At 43.3% G+C, this 16,467-nt stretch overlaps 1 protein-coding gene across 5 annotated transcripts in view; it reads left to right on the top strand.

Annotated features, from left to right (window-relative positions):
* The first annotated feature begins 1,629 nt into the window (after nucleotides 1-1,629).
* The window catches only part of RAB3B (RAB3B, member RAS oncogene family), a 60,572-nt gene continuing 45,734 nt past the window's right edge, over nucleotides 1,630-16,467 (top strand). Inside the window, exons 1-4 of one of the 5 annotated variants that reach the window (XM_030033645.2) lie at nucleotides 1,636-1,787; nucleotides 6,987-7,067; nucleotides 7,821-7,848; nucleotides 13,096-13,323. In XM_030033645.2, the coding sequence (XP_029889505.1) occupies nucleotides 13,096-13,323 (228 nt within the window). In that variant the 5' untranslated portion in view covers nucleotides 1,636-1,787; nucleotides 6,987-7,067; nucleotides 7,821-7,848. Of the gene's footprint in view, nucleotides 1,788-2,261; nucleotides 2,281-6,986; nucleotides 7,068-7,820; nucleotides 7,849-13,095; nucleotides 13,324-16,467 lie in introns of those variants that run through there. The other 4 variants (XM_030033647.2, XM_030033643.2, XM_030033644.2 and 1 more) reach the window with 4 other exon arrangements.

The following is a 16,467-nucleotide window of genomic DNA, read 5'->3' as shown; positions in this document are numbered from 1 at the left end:
TGATTGCAAGGAGCTTAAAAGTCTCTTGTAGATGTCAAGCCTGTTAGGCTGTCTTTGAAGTAACTATTGTAATGAGTCTGGGATTTTGTTACGCTATTGATTATTTCAAGTTGCCTACGCAAAGCTGATACCTTGCTTAAGCCTTAAATCAGGGCCTGGCTTACATAACAATAATTTTAGTTGGGGTCTTGATGGGAAATAAACATTTTCATTCTAGATGAAGGTAGAAAATCACCCTGATGCTGGGTAGAACTGTCCCCTGGGCCACCTGGCAGATAGTTCTGGCTTGAATAAAATAGAGAAGCTGTATGGTATCTCTGACCTGCAGTGAGAAGAGGTGTTCCTCGAAGATTCTCTGCATCTCTCCTGTGATTGTTCCCAAATTGCACACCTTGGCTATATGCTAGTTATATAGCACTACTGCACTCTCTGGCTTTCTACAGTCTCACGATACTGTTAACTAGTCAACTGCCCTGGGGAAAATGTAGCAAGAAAAACAATTTACAGACTCCTTTAAAGTGGCTGAACTGTTATAAAGCTAAAGCTTGTCCAGGGGCTGGTTGATCTACAAGCCAGTCCAAAAACGGTTACTGAAGATCACCAGACGTGCAAAAAGCTTTTACAAGTAGACAAAGCCATCTCCGTCCTGTCTGGGCAGTGTCCAAGCTGAGTCAAAGTGCTGCACATCAAACACAATGGCACACCACGATGAGACTGGGCGGGAAGGGAACGGTGCTCTGAAGGATGTGGCAGGGTGCAGAGGCACCTGCATCCCCCAATTTTAGAGCCCTGAGTTCAGAGGCGGTCACTGGAGGCTGCTTAGCTAGTCATCGAGAGAAGATAGGAACCTGCAACTCCAAGTATCTTTAGGTGGCTTCTGCTCCGGCCTTCCCTCGCAGGGACCTGCCCTCTCCCGGGGCTGATTAAGAATCTTGACTTTGTGCTTAGGCACTTGCTTCAAGCCCGGCAGTGGGAAAATGCACTGCCATCTTTGCTGGCTGTTTGGAAAGCACCTCATTAGTTATGGCAGAAACACGTTTAAAACACCCATGATTTTGTTCACTTTCTCTAGCAGATCATTTCTGAAAGCCGTTTCGGTTTCCCAGCAAGGGATAAGCCACAACCAGGTCTCTGCTCTTGAACCTGGGGTCTGTTTGTAGGATTTGAAAGCCAAGAGAGTCTGCTGCAACCTCTTCATCAGACCTCCTTCAGGCAAGCAACTTAGAGAGACGGCAGCCACTGCCTCATCTTTTTGGTCCTCTCCCCAGTAGAGATGTAGCTCCTGATGCCACAACCACCATCACTAGGCTTCAGAGTTAACAGTTCTACGGAAATGCATTCCAGAGCGTGTAGAGGGCGCGACAAGAACGGCAAGGTAGGGTCGCACCTGGGCCGTCGTGCCCTGCTCACCGGGGCTCCAGGAACGCCTGAGGTGATCCACATTCGGGGCGGGGGCGGAGGGCGAGCACCTGGACGGGGCCCCCGGAGGCCTCGGGCCGCCCGCCTTCCCTTCTCCCTTCCTTCCACCGGCGGCTGGCGCCCGTTCGGTGTCGGCGGAGCGGTGCCGCGCCCGGCCGGGACGCCCCCTCAGCTCCCGTCCGGGGTCTCCCGCCCTCCAGCCCCGCCGTTCCTCAACCGCCCCCAGCCCCGCCGCGGCTCCGCCCCCGGGGCCGCCCCAGGTGCCGGCGGGGGGGGGGGGGGGGGCGGCTCTCGCCACGCGAGCAGCGGCCGCGGGACCCGCACGGTTCGGCTCGGCTCGGCTCGGCGCTGCCGCTCCTCCGCCTCAGGTAAGAGCCGCGGCCCCGCGGAGCGGAGCGGGGGGGTTTCCTCCCGCGGCCGTGCGCGCCGTCGGGGCGCAGCCTTCCCCGTCGAAAGTAACGGTGAGGCGGGGGGACTGGCGGCGGGGCGTCTCCCCCCCCCCCGCTCCCCTCAGGCTCCCGCTGCGAGGCGGGAACCGCGCCTCACCTCACCGTCCCCGGCGGGGGCCCAAAAACTCTTCCCGCCCTTCTCGGCACCGAGCGTCGGGGTTGTCCCCGGGCTCCGCGGGACGGCGGCGGGCAGGGCGGGAGGCCAGGGCAGGTGGCAGGAGGTGCCCCGGCCCCGAGGAACCCCCGCGGGGCGGGCCTCGGCTGCCGTGCCGGTGGGTGCCCGGCCGGCACCGGCTGGCGGGGTGGGTGCTTTGTGCCCCTGAGGTGTGGCGTGAAAGGCAGACCCTCAGGAGCGACGGGGAGGAGGACGACACGGTAGTTACATCTCTAACGTATTTATCAGCGGTGAGAGGTGATACAATACTGCTTTATCTTTAAAATATCCTCAGCGAGGTGGGGGGAGGCTGGAGACCGGGGCCTTCCCGGCTGTTTTCCAGCTGGTGCCTAACCTTTGTCAGACCCTGTCATGCTGGGCAGTTGTCTTCTGCTCAGGGAGTTGCAGCAGTTAAGAACAAAAACTGTACGGCAGTAAAACAAGCTGCCAGGAAACGCGGGATTTCGTTTTTGTTGTTGCTGCTCTTTCAAGGGGAGAGACCTGCTGCTGCCGGACTGCACGGCTTCGCTCAGCGCTGGCTGCAAAACACCCACCTGCAGATTTGCCGTTTCGCCATACAGGTGGAAGAACGGACTTGCAGGCTGGGTGTACATCCACGCTGCCCTATAGCAGCAGGCAGTGAGCCCGTTACACAGAGCCAAACAGATCAATCATTCTAATTTAATTCATAAAAAGTATAAACACTTCAATTTCTCCAGTTTATGCCGTACAAAATACATGTGGTCTTTTTGCCATATGTTCTGACACTATGCATTGTTTTTTCCCTGATGTCTTCTCTGTGCTTGCCAGCAGCAAGGCAGTGTCATTCGATGCGCACGGTAACATCGTGCTGTGGGATTGCAGGCAATATCGTTAACACTGGCACAAGTGCTTCCACCTTTTTGCCTCCCAAGGTTCTGCCTCCACGCTGTCCTTTCCGTCATACAGCACAAGCAATGGTGTGTTTGTGCAGTGCATCAGGTTGATCTGACCTAAATTAAGACTAACTGGACAAAAAAAAAGGGGGGTGGTGGTGGTGTTAATTTTAACCTGGATTTTCCCTTAGCCTGAGACAATAATAAGACTGTAGCCTCAGAAGTTTAATTTATGTTTCTGTGCACTTCCTTGGTGGCAAACCTGGTTTCAACCTTTCATGCTTTGTTCCTCCTTGCTCACTCCTGACCCAGTGCTCCACTCTCAGTTGTGCTAATAACAGCTTGTGGGGCTTCATAGTAGCCTGGATTAGCTCTGAGTTCAAATAAACCTCCTCTTTTAAGTGGATTTTTTTCCTCCCTCTCCCTCCCAAGATAAAAATGTCAGTGGAACTATAGTCCTTATCTGTGTATTTGAAACTGTAGCAGATCATGGGAGCACTGGTATTGGATTATAGTGGGTTCAAGATCGAATCCATATGCTGCCATATGTAAGCATATAACTAAAAAGCTTTTATTTCCTGTTATTTGTGCTTGCTGTCCTGAAAGTGATTGTATATGCATTTACTGAGACCTTGGGGTGATCACTGCCTTCAGGACTTTTATCAGGACAACTTGTAGTATAAGTCAGAAGAGAGACAAATAAACCAATCTTTAAATCAAGCTTCCTTTGCAATTTTGACAAAACTGTGCTGCCCTCTTTGCAGATCCGATACGTTTTCGGGTAACAAATCGAGAAGACTTACTAGCTTTAGGTTTTAATAGCAGTAGTTCTTGCTACATCTAGGTGTAGCAAAGCACTACATGTAGTATTCATTAGCACACTAGTTGTCGTTGTCATGTAATAGTCATGTTAGTTGACTTGCCTGTGTTTCAGATAGTTTTTCTTACTTTTATTTTCACATGATCTGATGCAGCCCGAGATCAAAATGGGCAAGTAATAGCATCATGTTTCAGGGTCTTGCATCACGTAGTGCCAGAGAAGGGTACTCACGTCCACTTAACCCTCCCCAGTAAGTCCATGTCTGTTCTCTGTTACTAGTTGAGCCTGAAGAAGTAGTTTTATCTGAGACAGTTCTCAATGGCTAACATTGAGAAATGTCCTGAACTGGTAATTTCAGGTATGCTTCTTGCTGTAAAAATGTATCTTGTGTTTAAAGTTCTGCTGTATTTAGTGAGCTCTTGTAAATGTGTGCTTAGCTTACTGCAGCGTGGTAGTATTTGATCTTTGACGTAAGCAATAAGACTTATGTTTGGAAGTATTAGCTAATTAAAACATGGGAATTGAGAGGGCACTTGTTCTAATCCTGGTTAGCAGATGGCTTACTTTGCAGCATGGAGAACATCATAGCACAGAGAAACGAAGTAACTAGCAACTTGTTCATCACAGATTTTCTGCTTGGAGGAGGAGGACAAAAGACAGCAAATTAGACTTCTGTGCTGCAGAGGCATCCTGAGCTGGCCCTGTCTCTGTGTGGTTCTGGTTTATAGGTGGTTACTACAAGACAATACCAGTCTCCAGTTACCCTGATTTGGTCCCGACAGCAGCTTGCTTTTACCTCTAAATGAAAGGTTTTAGAGCTGGTGATGCAGAAAAATCTGTAACTGTCTCCTGTGCACTGGTGGAGGGGTGTCTACCCGAACCTGCATATGGCCTGACTCTAGCTCTAGGTAGTAGGAGTTCCATCATGTACCTGAACTTGCCTTATCTTACACCACTGTGGGAGGGCGTGGGCACGGCTTTCTCGGTGGAGGGCTGTATCCCAGCGCAGAACATAGCTGTACCCTGCCTTCCAGCTGGGGAAGGATCAGCAGGGAGTTACATGTGTGTTGTAGCAGAGTTAGTACAGATTTGTCTTGTGTGTTGCTCTGAGTGCTTCTATGTCACTGCTACTTCAGTGTATTCAGCAGTGAGATACTCAGAAGTATTTCACTGTTGCCAGTTCATTCTCGGAGAAACTGAGGCACAACTGCAAGGCTGGAGAGCTGATGAGAAGGAGACTGAAGTTCGTTATCTCAGACATCGCTGCAGTGTTTGTAACAGGAAGCAAGGGCTTTAATGGTGGTGAGTTTTGTAATAGCAATCAACCTCTTCAGCTTGCACTGTTCTCTGGAGACAGGGCTGGATTCAGGGTCAGCCTCAGCTAGTGGTTCTGTAGGTCTAGAAATTGGCTGGCTCCTGGAGTTTCCAAACTTAATGGAATATTCAGGGAATTGCGGAAATCTCCTCTGCTTCCGCTCTTTAGGGCATAAGGAGGATGTAAGTCTCTTGTTCTGTGCATCCTTTGGGAGAGAGCTGAGCTGGGCTCGGTTAGTGGCTCCCCTTTAGAAGGGGAGATCTTTGTACTGTAAAATATTTTTCTCTGTATCTTCTGGACTAGCGTGTTTGGCAACAGGCATGGAACTATGTGGCGATAAGAGAGCCGCAATGAAAACACTCATAGAAGAGAGTAAAAAATGTGGGAATTTTTATTTCTTTGTGGTTTTTGCCATTGTAAAATTAGAATGACTATTTCCTCCCTCCTTAGAGTTTTGTTGTGGCTCGAACATGACTTCAAGGATGTTGAACCTTACGCAGGAAATGGGAGAGGCATGGCTCCAGACACAGAGACATTTGGCTCAAGGAAATCTTTCTAACAACAGTTCCAGCCTGCTGCCTAACAAAATGTAGTTGTAAAGTTAGAGTTGATGGGAAAGGGGTGATATCCGCAGGTTCTTGGCTTTTGTTCCACACCCAGCAAATTCTTAGAAGACTTTGTAAAGCATGTGTTCCCAAATCTGAATAGGTAATAATAATAACAGATAACAACCTACATTGTTTAGAGGTTTTTATCCTTCAGTTGTCATGCATATATTGAACTCATTTGTAGCATGTGAATTCTGGACCAAATCCACTGCAACCATCTTCTTGCAAAGACTTCTGGACTCATTAATAAATCAGGTTTAGTTTTCGGTGTCAAGATGAGGGACTCACATTTTTAAAGTAATAAACACAGAATTAATTTTCTTTCTGTTTACACTGTTGAAATATTTTTGTTCTAGATCTATCAGTTAAGTTATTTGGATGACACCTCAAAATCAAGTTCTGGACAGCACTGAAGCGTGTCACAGAGGCTGTCACAGGGAGCAACTGTTGCAGGGGGCAAGGGTGTGAGAACAGGAGAAAACGTAACCGATATTGAAAAACGTGCAATACTTTGGGCAAGAGCAAGGTGCTGTCTTGTTGCCAAGTGAGGTGATTGTCAATTGTGTGGATCGTGAGAAAGGATTTGTCCTTATTTGATCCAATTTCTGACCTGGAATAGTTGGCTGCAGCTTGTTATTTACATAAGGTCTGAGTTTGTCCATGTGTTTTGGCAGTCTTCACAAGGCAAGATAATGTAAGTCAAGATGACAAATGGTGGTTTACCCTTGTTTACTGGAGAGGAAATGCACCAGAGACAAAGTTGCCTTTAGATTATATTAGCCATGAAAGAGAGTACTAAATTCTGTTACATTTTTCTGCTCTAAATCTGGCATAACTGGCAGTTATTTTTGTATACATGTGCTGTAAGTTGCAGACATTTCTACGTCCTGTTGCAGTTTGCCTTTGCAGCACATTAGACTTTGACCCGGGTTTTGTGCAAAACACCAACATATACAGATGTATTTCAGCTGCTACTTGGTTCCATTTACTTTGCTGCCTTTCTGCAGGAAAGATGTAATAATTCCTACCTGCGGTTCTGCACCCACTTGTAGGATTTATCTGGAACTTTTATTTTAGATTAATCTAGATAATCTCCCTTTAATGAATTTTAAATTGATGGCTCCAAATATCTGCTGTTATCTTAATATCTGTCACTAACTCAAGCACTGTTTCTGTTCTCTTTGTATGCTACAGGGCTTTCCCCTTTACCTTCAGTGAAGGAAGCTCAGACCTTTACACAGAAGTGTGTTCACAGTCTAACCTGCCTATCCGTTAGTCTCTTACATAATATTCTCATTATTCATCTTTATCGTAAACATTGTAATCCTTTTGCTTCTACATCGCAGGTTCAACAGTGTGACCACTCTCTTGATTCATATACTCACAGCAAAGCCTCCATCTGTCTCATGGATTATAGATCTAAATTGGTAACTATCACTTGCTTGCAATATTTATTAGCAGTTATGTTAATTGCTTATACTATGTTTTCTGCTTCTGATAAATCTCTCTTGTAGTACAGCATTTGTGTAAGACTTCTTAAGGTCATGGCCTTATTTCCTTTATGAGCTTTATTCTTAGGACAGCATACATTGGCTGTAAAAAAAATTCCATTACTTAATAGAAATCTGATTCATGATTTAATTTAATTCCTGAAAAAGAAAAACAATTTTTTTTTCAGATGACAGAGCACATAAAGGAGTGAGTTTTTATAATAGAAAATTGACATAGATGTGTAATTTGTGAACTAGAATGTTTTTAAAGTAGATGCACTTTGTAAGACTTTGGGGGGAAAAACCCCGACAAGGTATTAACTCTTTTGAAAAGAAGTTATGCTGCATGTCAGTAATGTCTCTCATGGATTACTCCTAAGATGTAAATATTAGAGATGAATAAATCTTTTGGTTTAGCTACTTTTTTGTTTCTTCCCTACCACATAACTTATAGACTAGTGTGCACAGTCTTTTAGCATCTTCAGAGCTGTCTACAATGCTCCTGTCCTACGTTTCTATAAGAGCCTTGGCACATGTGTGATCTGTTTGACTTTAGCATAATGTATTGATTTTAGCACTATGTATGTGTTTGGTTTTTTTTAAACTTCTACCTTTATTTAGCCTCATTATTTCTGCTTTTACCAAATGAGTGTATCTAGTAATCTCTTTTCTTCCTTCCACACTCCTCAGTGCCATTGGATAGCCAGGAGTCTAACAGGTACAGCTGTGTTTGTGACTGTGCCCCTTCTCTTGTTGCCTGCTGTTACCACTTATTCCTTCTAGACTGATAGTCGTTAACTTCTTTCTCAGTTTTTCTCTGTTGGCTGATCTTGAACACTGGAACTCAGGAACAGTAAAATGGAAGTAAGAAAAAAGAAGCTTGGACTGTGAAATAAAGAAATGGTTTAACACTGACAGCCCCGTAAGGCAGTAAAATAGTATGTCAGGAGAAACAGCAGAGGCTCTGTTGCTGAACACACACACAAAACAAGGCTGGACCCAGCTTGGAGTAGCATGCTGTCATAACATCTTCGACTCTTAGAAATATAGAGGAGCGGTTTCACCCTCATCTTCTCATCAGCCTAATAAAAGAAATGTGTGTGTGTGCTAGCAGATGATGATGAAACAGTTAAACAGTCACATTTAAATTGCCACTGGTCCTATATAACACAAAATATATGTACTAAATTTCAGTTTTGGCTTTAAAAATAAAGCAGTGACAAATATTAAGAGATGTTTTTACTGTTAGAAATGCACAGAACTTGTAATATACAGCATACACAGGTTCATAATTGCAGATATGTCTAATTGCATAATTTGAAGTGTAAGTTCCATCAGTGTGACCATGTTTCATGGTTAACTGAGGTGACTGACAGCAGACAAGGAGATTCTTTTCCAAATTCAGACTTCTTCCTCGCTATGTGAGAGAGAATGGGATGTGGAAACAGCCATGTCTGTGAACAGACCCATGCGGTTCCTAACAGAGATGCCTAAACTTCCAAGGTAATGATCAGACTTCTTATTTCTGGTCTGTGAGAGGATAGAGAAGAACAGCCCTCTGTTAGTTTGTAGGCAAAACCATAAGGGCTGGCAACACTTGAGGTCAACCTTAGTTTTTTCCTGGAAATAAATGGATGGTGAGATATACCAGTTGATTTCCAGCCAACACCATCAGATTTAGACAGTTCATGTACTGCTTTTCACTGAAGTTGGCTGTAGGCAGTAAATACTGCAGAACAGGGGCAGCAGTGACTATTTCTAGTGATTTGTAGAAGCAGTAACACTTTGATGGTTTGTGTTGCACAACAAAACAGTTTGATTCTTCACCATGATGTTGGTCACAAATTAAAGAGCACAGCTGTGTGGAGCCATCTCTATGACACATTTCAGTAAGTACTGAAAGCAGGGAAGGCTGGTTTCCCATGAAGGTGTCTTAGGGTAATAGGCTTTTTGTTTTTTAAACTTCATTAGACCAAAATAGAAAATAAAGGCAGGGGAGCCACCTTGACTGAGGAACATATTCTTTGGTGGCTAATAAGCTCTGATTAAGATTTTATTGCTTTAGAGCACTTGTAGCATCCTCCTCCTATGTGGTTTCCCTGTCTAATAAAAGACGAGCTCACACTGCAGGCTTTTGCCTCAATAGAGAAATAATAACAGTGTATCTCATAGCCACATAACTGCCTATTCTCGCAAAACTAGTTGGAAGTGGATGTGTTTGAGACCTTGTTCCCATTGGGAAAGCATATGGGGAAAACAGGTTGTCAATATCAGTATGCTCTTGGCTACAAAGAAGTGGGCTACTCAGACAAAGAACTAAAAGATGCAAGGTCTCATACTGAAGTGTTCTCAAGGACAGTCTGATTGGCAGCTTTTTCTTCTCCCATGTAATGGGTTTTCTGTAATGTAGCTAAATCTTTCCTGTATAGGTATTTTCTTGAGGATTATTCCAAGGCAGTCAAAACGGAAACAGTCACGAGCCTCTCTTTTGCACTCTGCGTGCTAGTTGTATTTGACTTGGTCTTCTGTAACAAAGCCCTAGTTAGCATTCATGTCCTTGTAAAACAGCAGAGATGGTGCTGTTATTTGGAGTCATCCTAAGCAAAGAGTGTAAGTAGCTGTGTACCCAGAGAACAGAGGGTTACACTGCCAGCTAAACAGCCTTTCACCAAGGAGGGAATAAAATCCTCTAGGAGCGATGGCTGCACGATCTGTTCTGACGAGTTGGACGGGAGCTGCCCAGCATCGGTGCGTTGTCGCCTTTTCCTTCCACTGCTGATGCTGAATCTCCGCCAGGTGCAGAGGGCCTGCAGGAGATGTGATTTTGTGGACCTTTCTCTCAGTAGCATAGCAACTGCCATTGCTTCCCATCGCTCGGTCCCCTCCACTTGGCTCCCTCAGCTGTGCTGGATCAGGAACTGAACCAACTTTAAAAGCAGCCCTGCAAAACAGGAGAAGTTGTAGGAGGATTTATTTTTAACTGGGATCTCTCTGTTCTCTGAACCACCTCTCTGCGTGGTCCTCAGGACTGGCATAACTAGGGAGCACTTGGAGCAGGGGTGGGACAACAAGTGGGGAAGAGGAGGAGAATTGGGAGAAAGGTCTGCTGGTTCGTGGCTTCAGGATTCAAGCACAAATTCAGGGGCAGTCCTGTGAACATTTTCAGTTTACATGCTGGTGGAGTGCAGCTTCAGTAATGATCTGCAGAGGAGTAATCAGTAATTAGTACTAAAGTCCTTTCAGTTTCACTCTATTGACCAGAGGAGGGGAAAGGGAAAAGTCAAATTTAAGCAAGGGGATGGAATTTTCTTTGAAATTTTTGTGCTCCGACGCTGCCTCTAATGATTCAAGGAGCCGGCCTGCAGCATCTTCAGCGTAGCACAGTGGCACGCGCAGGCCAGCGAGTGTTGTGCTTCTATGACAACAGCCCCGCGTTCTGTGCAAGTATCATTTGATCTTATTTTCTGTATTGTGCTTCTAACAAAGCTGCTCTAGCTGGCCGCATTCTGTAATTGCTTTTTTAACTGAGATCTGAAAGTTGCATTTGTAGCCAGGTACACTTTTGATTATAGCAATCTAGGGGGGGTTAATGGAAGCAGCAGTGTTTAATTTAAAAGATCAGCTTGGAGTGTGCAGATGGATTCTGTGAAGGCAGGGGTAGAAAGAAGGTATTGATTCCTGTATGATTAGTGGAATACTTCTTTGTTAAAGGTTTGCCTCTGAATCTTTATATGACCAGGCTTGAAGTGATGAGGGCATCTCACTTTTTCAAGCCTCTGTGAGTGGAATAGAGAAGTAGAGATTTTTAATTTTTTTTTCTTCTTTAGCAAGTGCACATGTGTTCTCAATGGCATTTGTGGAAGTTATGTATGTGTATGAGGAAGCTAAATTACTCAGATACCTTCTTACTGTCTTCCAGCGTGGCAATGATACAAATCAACTAATCATATGGATTCCTAATTTTTGCAGCTGAGCTTTCCAACATTTCCAACATAGAACTGAGGCAGTGAGTGCATTGGCCTGAGTGTGTGCGTGGAAGTCAGTTGTATGTTGAATTCTTAATTTTAGAAATTCCTGTTGTGAACCACAAGACATGGGTAGAAGAGCCCTTTTCTGATACACTGGTGAGAAGAAAATTTGTACTTGTGTTTTCTGGAGTGCTTGCGAAGGACTGTAGTCTTACACACTCTTCTGAACTTCAGTTGCTATTCAGTATCAGAATTGTGTTGTATCCTACAGAGAATGACTTGTGGGAAGATTTTACTGCATTCAGTGCAGTTGTTGACTATTGAGCTACTGACAAACTGAAGAACTGATAAAGTTCTTCAGAAGCTGCCTTGTTAATGCAATCTGTGAACAAAATGTCTGCCGCAACAGCCCTTTTCTGTGTGAGAAAATTGCATGTGTTTAATCAGAGATAAACTGTCATGCATATTTTACTGAAGTTTAAACTGGGTTGGTTTTGGTTTGTTTCCCTTCTGATGGGAATTTAACTTAAATTGGCATCCCAATTTAAATTGCCTTTGGACAGCATTTTGGTTTATAGCTGCTTAACTACAGTGGGTTTTGAACTGTTTGGTTTGGTTTTTTTCAGTGAGTGAGTGAAGTCCTGTGTGCAGGTGAGACTTGCTAAGAAGGAAGGTATCTGGGCACATGGTGAGAGTAGATATTGGTGGGAGTTTTGTTCCCAAAGGTGCCCATGAATCTGACTTGAGGGGAAAACTAACTCACTTCTTTGGATGCCGGGGGAAGAAGAGACTTCAGTCTCTGCTCAGTGCTTTCTGACACTGCACATAAGTAGCACATGTCCTAGTTTGGACGAATAGGTGCTAATCAGACCTGTGCTGTCATTGCCCCAGTTTGCACAACCCTGTGACTCGTTATAAAGACCCAAGACCTTTGCTTGTTTGATGTGGGGTAGATTTTGAAACAGCATTAGAGATTAAAATTGTGGTATATCTGTTAAAAGGTGAAGTTTCTTTTTTCTCCTCTGTAAGTAATTTGGCCTGTGTAGGTATCTTCTGCTCTGTACAAACAGAGATGAAAAGTTAGGGCAGCCTTCTCCTGTGCAGTGTCTGAGCTGCATACATTAAAGCAGCCAGGGCTGCTCAGTGAGTTCCACCTGTCTTGATATTCCAGATTCTGCAGTTGTTTTTTGGTTTCTGAATCCAGTTCAGGGTTACAAGAGAAGGAGGGATCTCTGAAGCTGTATCTTCTGTGCCCCCCCCCCCCAATGTCCCCAGCTCTTGTGTCCCTATAATAAAAAGGGATAATTTATCCTTTCCAAGTGCTGCCTGCAGCCCCCTGAGCCCTCATGCTTTATGCAGGTGCTCTTTATTTTAATTGCAGTCTTGAGGTTAGATAGGTGTTGGATGGATTCAAAGTTTTCAGCTGAAATTCCTGGTGTTTCATCTTCTCCCATTGCTTTTTTTTTTTTTCCCTTCTTCTGTAAATGTTGAGGACGGAACTTTTCTAAGGATAAAATGGTGGTGGTGCACATGCTAGAAATGCAGATTTTCCATAGTAGTTATAAAAGGAATTACTTAGGTTTACCAGTCTTGGAGGCTGCTTAATGAATTGCATAGTTGGATGCACTGCCTTAGTTCTTGGTTGCAATACTCCAGTTCATTGGAGCAACAGAAGTGGCACCCTGCCACAGGAGTAAAGAATGCTCTTTCCCCACTAGTATTTGAACAATATGCAATAGCAGTCTGTTATTTTTTTAAACACAAAGCAGTGCAATGGGTGTATTTGTTGGAAATCTTACCAGTACAAGTGGATAATAGAAATTTAAAGCCAGGATTTAAAAGATGATTTCAAGGTGTGTTCCTCTTTATTCAGCAGATATAGTGGTTATGATATTAGAAAGAAGAGAGATAAGCTAAACATATGGTACACAGTTAAGGAAAACAAATGCTAAACTGCTCTTAAATCTGTTCTTTTTCAATGTTTGTCATTTTCTTAGATGGCTTCAGTAACAGATGCCAGATACAGGCAGAAAGATACTTCAGATCAAAATTTTGATTACATGTTCAAGCTCCTGATCATTGGCAACAGCAGCGTGGGTAAAACATCATTCCTCTTCAGATACGCTGATGACACTTTCACACCAGCCTTCGTTAGCACAGTAGGAATTGACTTCAAAGTGAAAACAGTTTATAGGAATGACAAACGGGTGAAACTGCAGATTTGGGTAAGTTCCAGCATTTTCAGAAGTGCTTTATATTAATCCTAGCAAAGATACAATGGTAAAAAATAGAATTAGATTTTTGGATTAATATAGATCTTGATTGTTTTTAAGTTTTGTGTGGCTGTATCATTTGCATCCCTGCAGTATAGCTGAGTAAGTTCTCTTTGTATTGCTGTCTCACTCAACTGGTGGGACTCCTGATGTGGTCTTAAGCAGCTGCTCTACATTCTCAGGTGTCAGTGTACTGTTAAATTGCAACAAACGCACAGCAGGTCTGGAGCCCTTTAGTAGTGCTTTTTGAGTGAGCACTAGCAGGTGAAGAAATTCGGTGAGTGCTCAATGAGTGAACTCTACACATAGATTCTACTATCAGCTTATGTCCTCCAACTAAGATACTTGTATCTTCCTGCAACTCATGTACCCACTCAGCAGCGCCAAGCCAGCTCACTTCATTCATCCAGGATTCCTCAGGGGGAAGATAAAGGTATGCTTCAAACCATCTCTGCTGATATGACTTCTTGGTAAATCAAATGGGAAGAGAACGTGTGCGGGTAAGCTGGAGGCTCCCTCTGCTCAAACACCCAGTCATGGGACATTTTCAGCCTTTTTGAATTACAGCATCCTAACCTAGTTAAAAAAAAAAAAAAAAGGTTCCTGAGCTGCGGAGTGGCAGACCAAGGCCAAGCAATTGTCAGTAGCTCATGATATTCCTTTTTACGGAAAGCAAGTGTTTTCTTTTATTCTACTTGCTGGCAAATGACTTAAATCCTACAATACAAATGCAATTTATCCTGATAGTGCTTAAACCCTCTGTGTCCCAGTGAATTACTCAGCATGTTTAAAAAACCTAGGCTCAGATTGCTGTGTTTTAAAGTACCATGGAGCTCCAGCTCAAATTCCAGTTTGCAAGATTATTCTCTTCTGCTTTCCATAAAAAGAAGAGATCTCAAACAGAAGATATGAGGCTAATATTCTCTTAAACAATTTCAGAGAAGTTAGCTCACTAACTCGAAGTAGCTGTCTACTTAGTGGTTTCTTCCACAAGTTAAGCTGAAAGCTCAGGCTTGAAGATGAGTTGAAACTGTATAGCATTTCTACCAAACCCTGCCCCAGCTGTAAGCATAGTCTTCTAATTGATCTATGTACACTTGATTTATAATTAATCTTTAATTATTGCATTTAAATGTAATATTACAGTAATCACACTGGTTGTTTTTTTTTATTGTGAATAATCACAATAACATAGACTCTAAAATGAGGAACTCTTCCGCCCCACCCCCCCACCCCCAGCAATATGATTCATTTTATTTCTGTGTTACTGGGTACAAGGTACAACAAATTATTTAATAAAAGATACTCTTCATGTTGCAAAATTCTGGCATTGAAACTAATGTAGATAACCTGGCATGAAACTGTTTGATTTAATTTAGGATTTAGGTAGTAGGAGTGTTTGGGCTTCAGGCCCTATAAGCAACTAAAGACAATTTCCATCCAGTTTGTCTGCCTTAATCTCAGAACATGAAATTCACTAATAAGTTGTGTAAAAGCAAGACAGAAAGCACCATGAAATACTTGGTTTTTTGCAAAGGTACTGGGACTAAAATGAATTAAGCAATAATTTTAATTAAATCTGTTTGAAGGCTTTGGGGGAAAAAAGGCTTTAATAACCTTAAACTTCTTATGAGAAGAGATGTCAGGTGGATTCCTCAGAGGGTGCTCTCTATAGGACCTGTAATATTTGAGTTACCAACAACACTGTTGATTTAAAATTTATTTTCAATAAAAGGTTCGTGTAAGTGTTTGACAGTTTCCAGAGTGACTTGTGCTCTTTTCTTCTCTTTCTGTGCTCCTTGCATGGATCCCTGATGTGAATCATGATTTAAGGACTTTAACAAAAACATTAAGTGTGTACTTCTATAAAAAACACAGTATTTAAACTTGTTTACCTCCTGCCTGTCCTGAGACTAAACTTGTAATTTCAATGTATTCTTCAGGGTACACCTAGAAGTAGTGGGGCCCATTAGCATACCAGAACTATGTGTTCCTGTGTGTAGGAAGGAAGAGTTTTCTTACCAACCTGTCTTCCAATTACTTTTAAAAACGATTTACAGAGCTATTGAGTTTCTGTGGGTGTGCGACCCTGTGGCTACATTGAACACTTTGCTTTTACTTACAACTTTCCAGTTATGTTGACTTTTTCTTTTTTAATTATGCTCCCTCTAAGCTTGATTAGGTTAAGTCTTACCTGAATCAGGTTTAATGTGAAACTACGTGAAGAAGAAGGTACAAGTGTTTAAATTAACCACTTCAAATGTCTTCATAAAATCCAGAGAGGCGAACTTCTAGGAACCTCTAATGTTCCCTACTCCACAGAGCCAGGTCTCTTTCAGTTCATGGGTGCTTGTGGAGCTCTTAAGTGTATGCAGCTGTGGCAGACTGAAGGTGCTCAAGGGCTGTGCACAAATAACCTTATTTTCTGTCCTACAAATCTGAAGGCGGGGGGAAATTACTACTGCTGTGCTGTGATCCAGAGAGATCAGTGACCAGTGGGACTTTTTACACTGTCTTTTGCCTGTGTTGAACAGAAAAGCAGAATATTTGGGTGTAGGACCTCAGCTACAAAGAGCTCCTTGGGTTTACTTAAAGCTAAGAAAAATTTACCTCGCTTTGAGTGCCAAGCAGCTGCACGTGAAGGCTAACAGCTTGTCACTGTGTCAGTAAATGTCTTTCTGGCCTGTTTCACGGTTAATATCTCCAGTAGAAATTGATGTGTGTTTTTAAGCTAGAGATCTAGCTTTTGTGTTTGTGCTGAGTTTGAGGAAGTCTGTATTTTGTGAATCAGGATTAGACAAGCTGTCAAATGTAATGATCAAAATGATCAAAAGAATGCTGCTCTGTTTAATTTTGATGTCATTACTGGGCCTCTTGCTTTGTTGACATTAAGATCTCAATCATCCAAATTGATATTTTAATGAGTCCTATCAGTTGTGCTAGTGACCTAGCAGTCTAGGAAATTATCTGCTTTGAAAAGACTTGAAAGGAGTATCTCTTGAATTTGAGAGGAATGGGACATAGCAAAGGTATTCATGGTGTTCTTAAGGTAGAATGATAGCTCTGCTGCTAGAAAACAAAACAGTAAAATGGTCC

This window comes from Aquila chrysaetos, chromosome 12 (assembly GCF_900496995.4).
Source record: "Aquila chrysaetos chrysaetos chromosome 12, bAquChr1.4, whole genome shotgun sequence".
Lineage (NCBI taxonomy): Eukaryota > Metazoa > Chordata > Aves > Accipitriformes > Accipitridae > Aquila > Aquila chrysaetos.
Note: the sequence above shows the minus strand (reverse complement) of the source record. Positions and strands in the feature narration are given on the sequence as shown.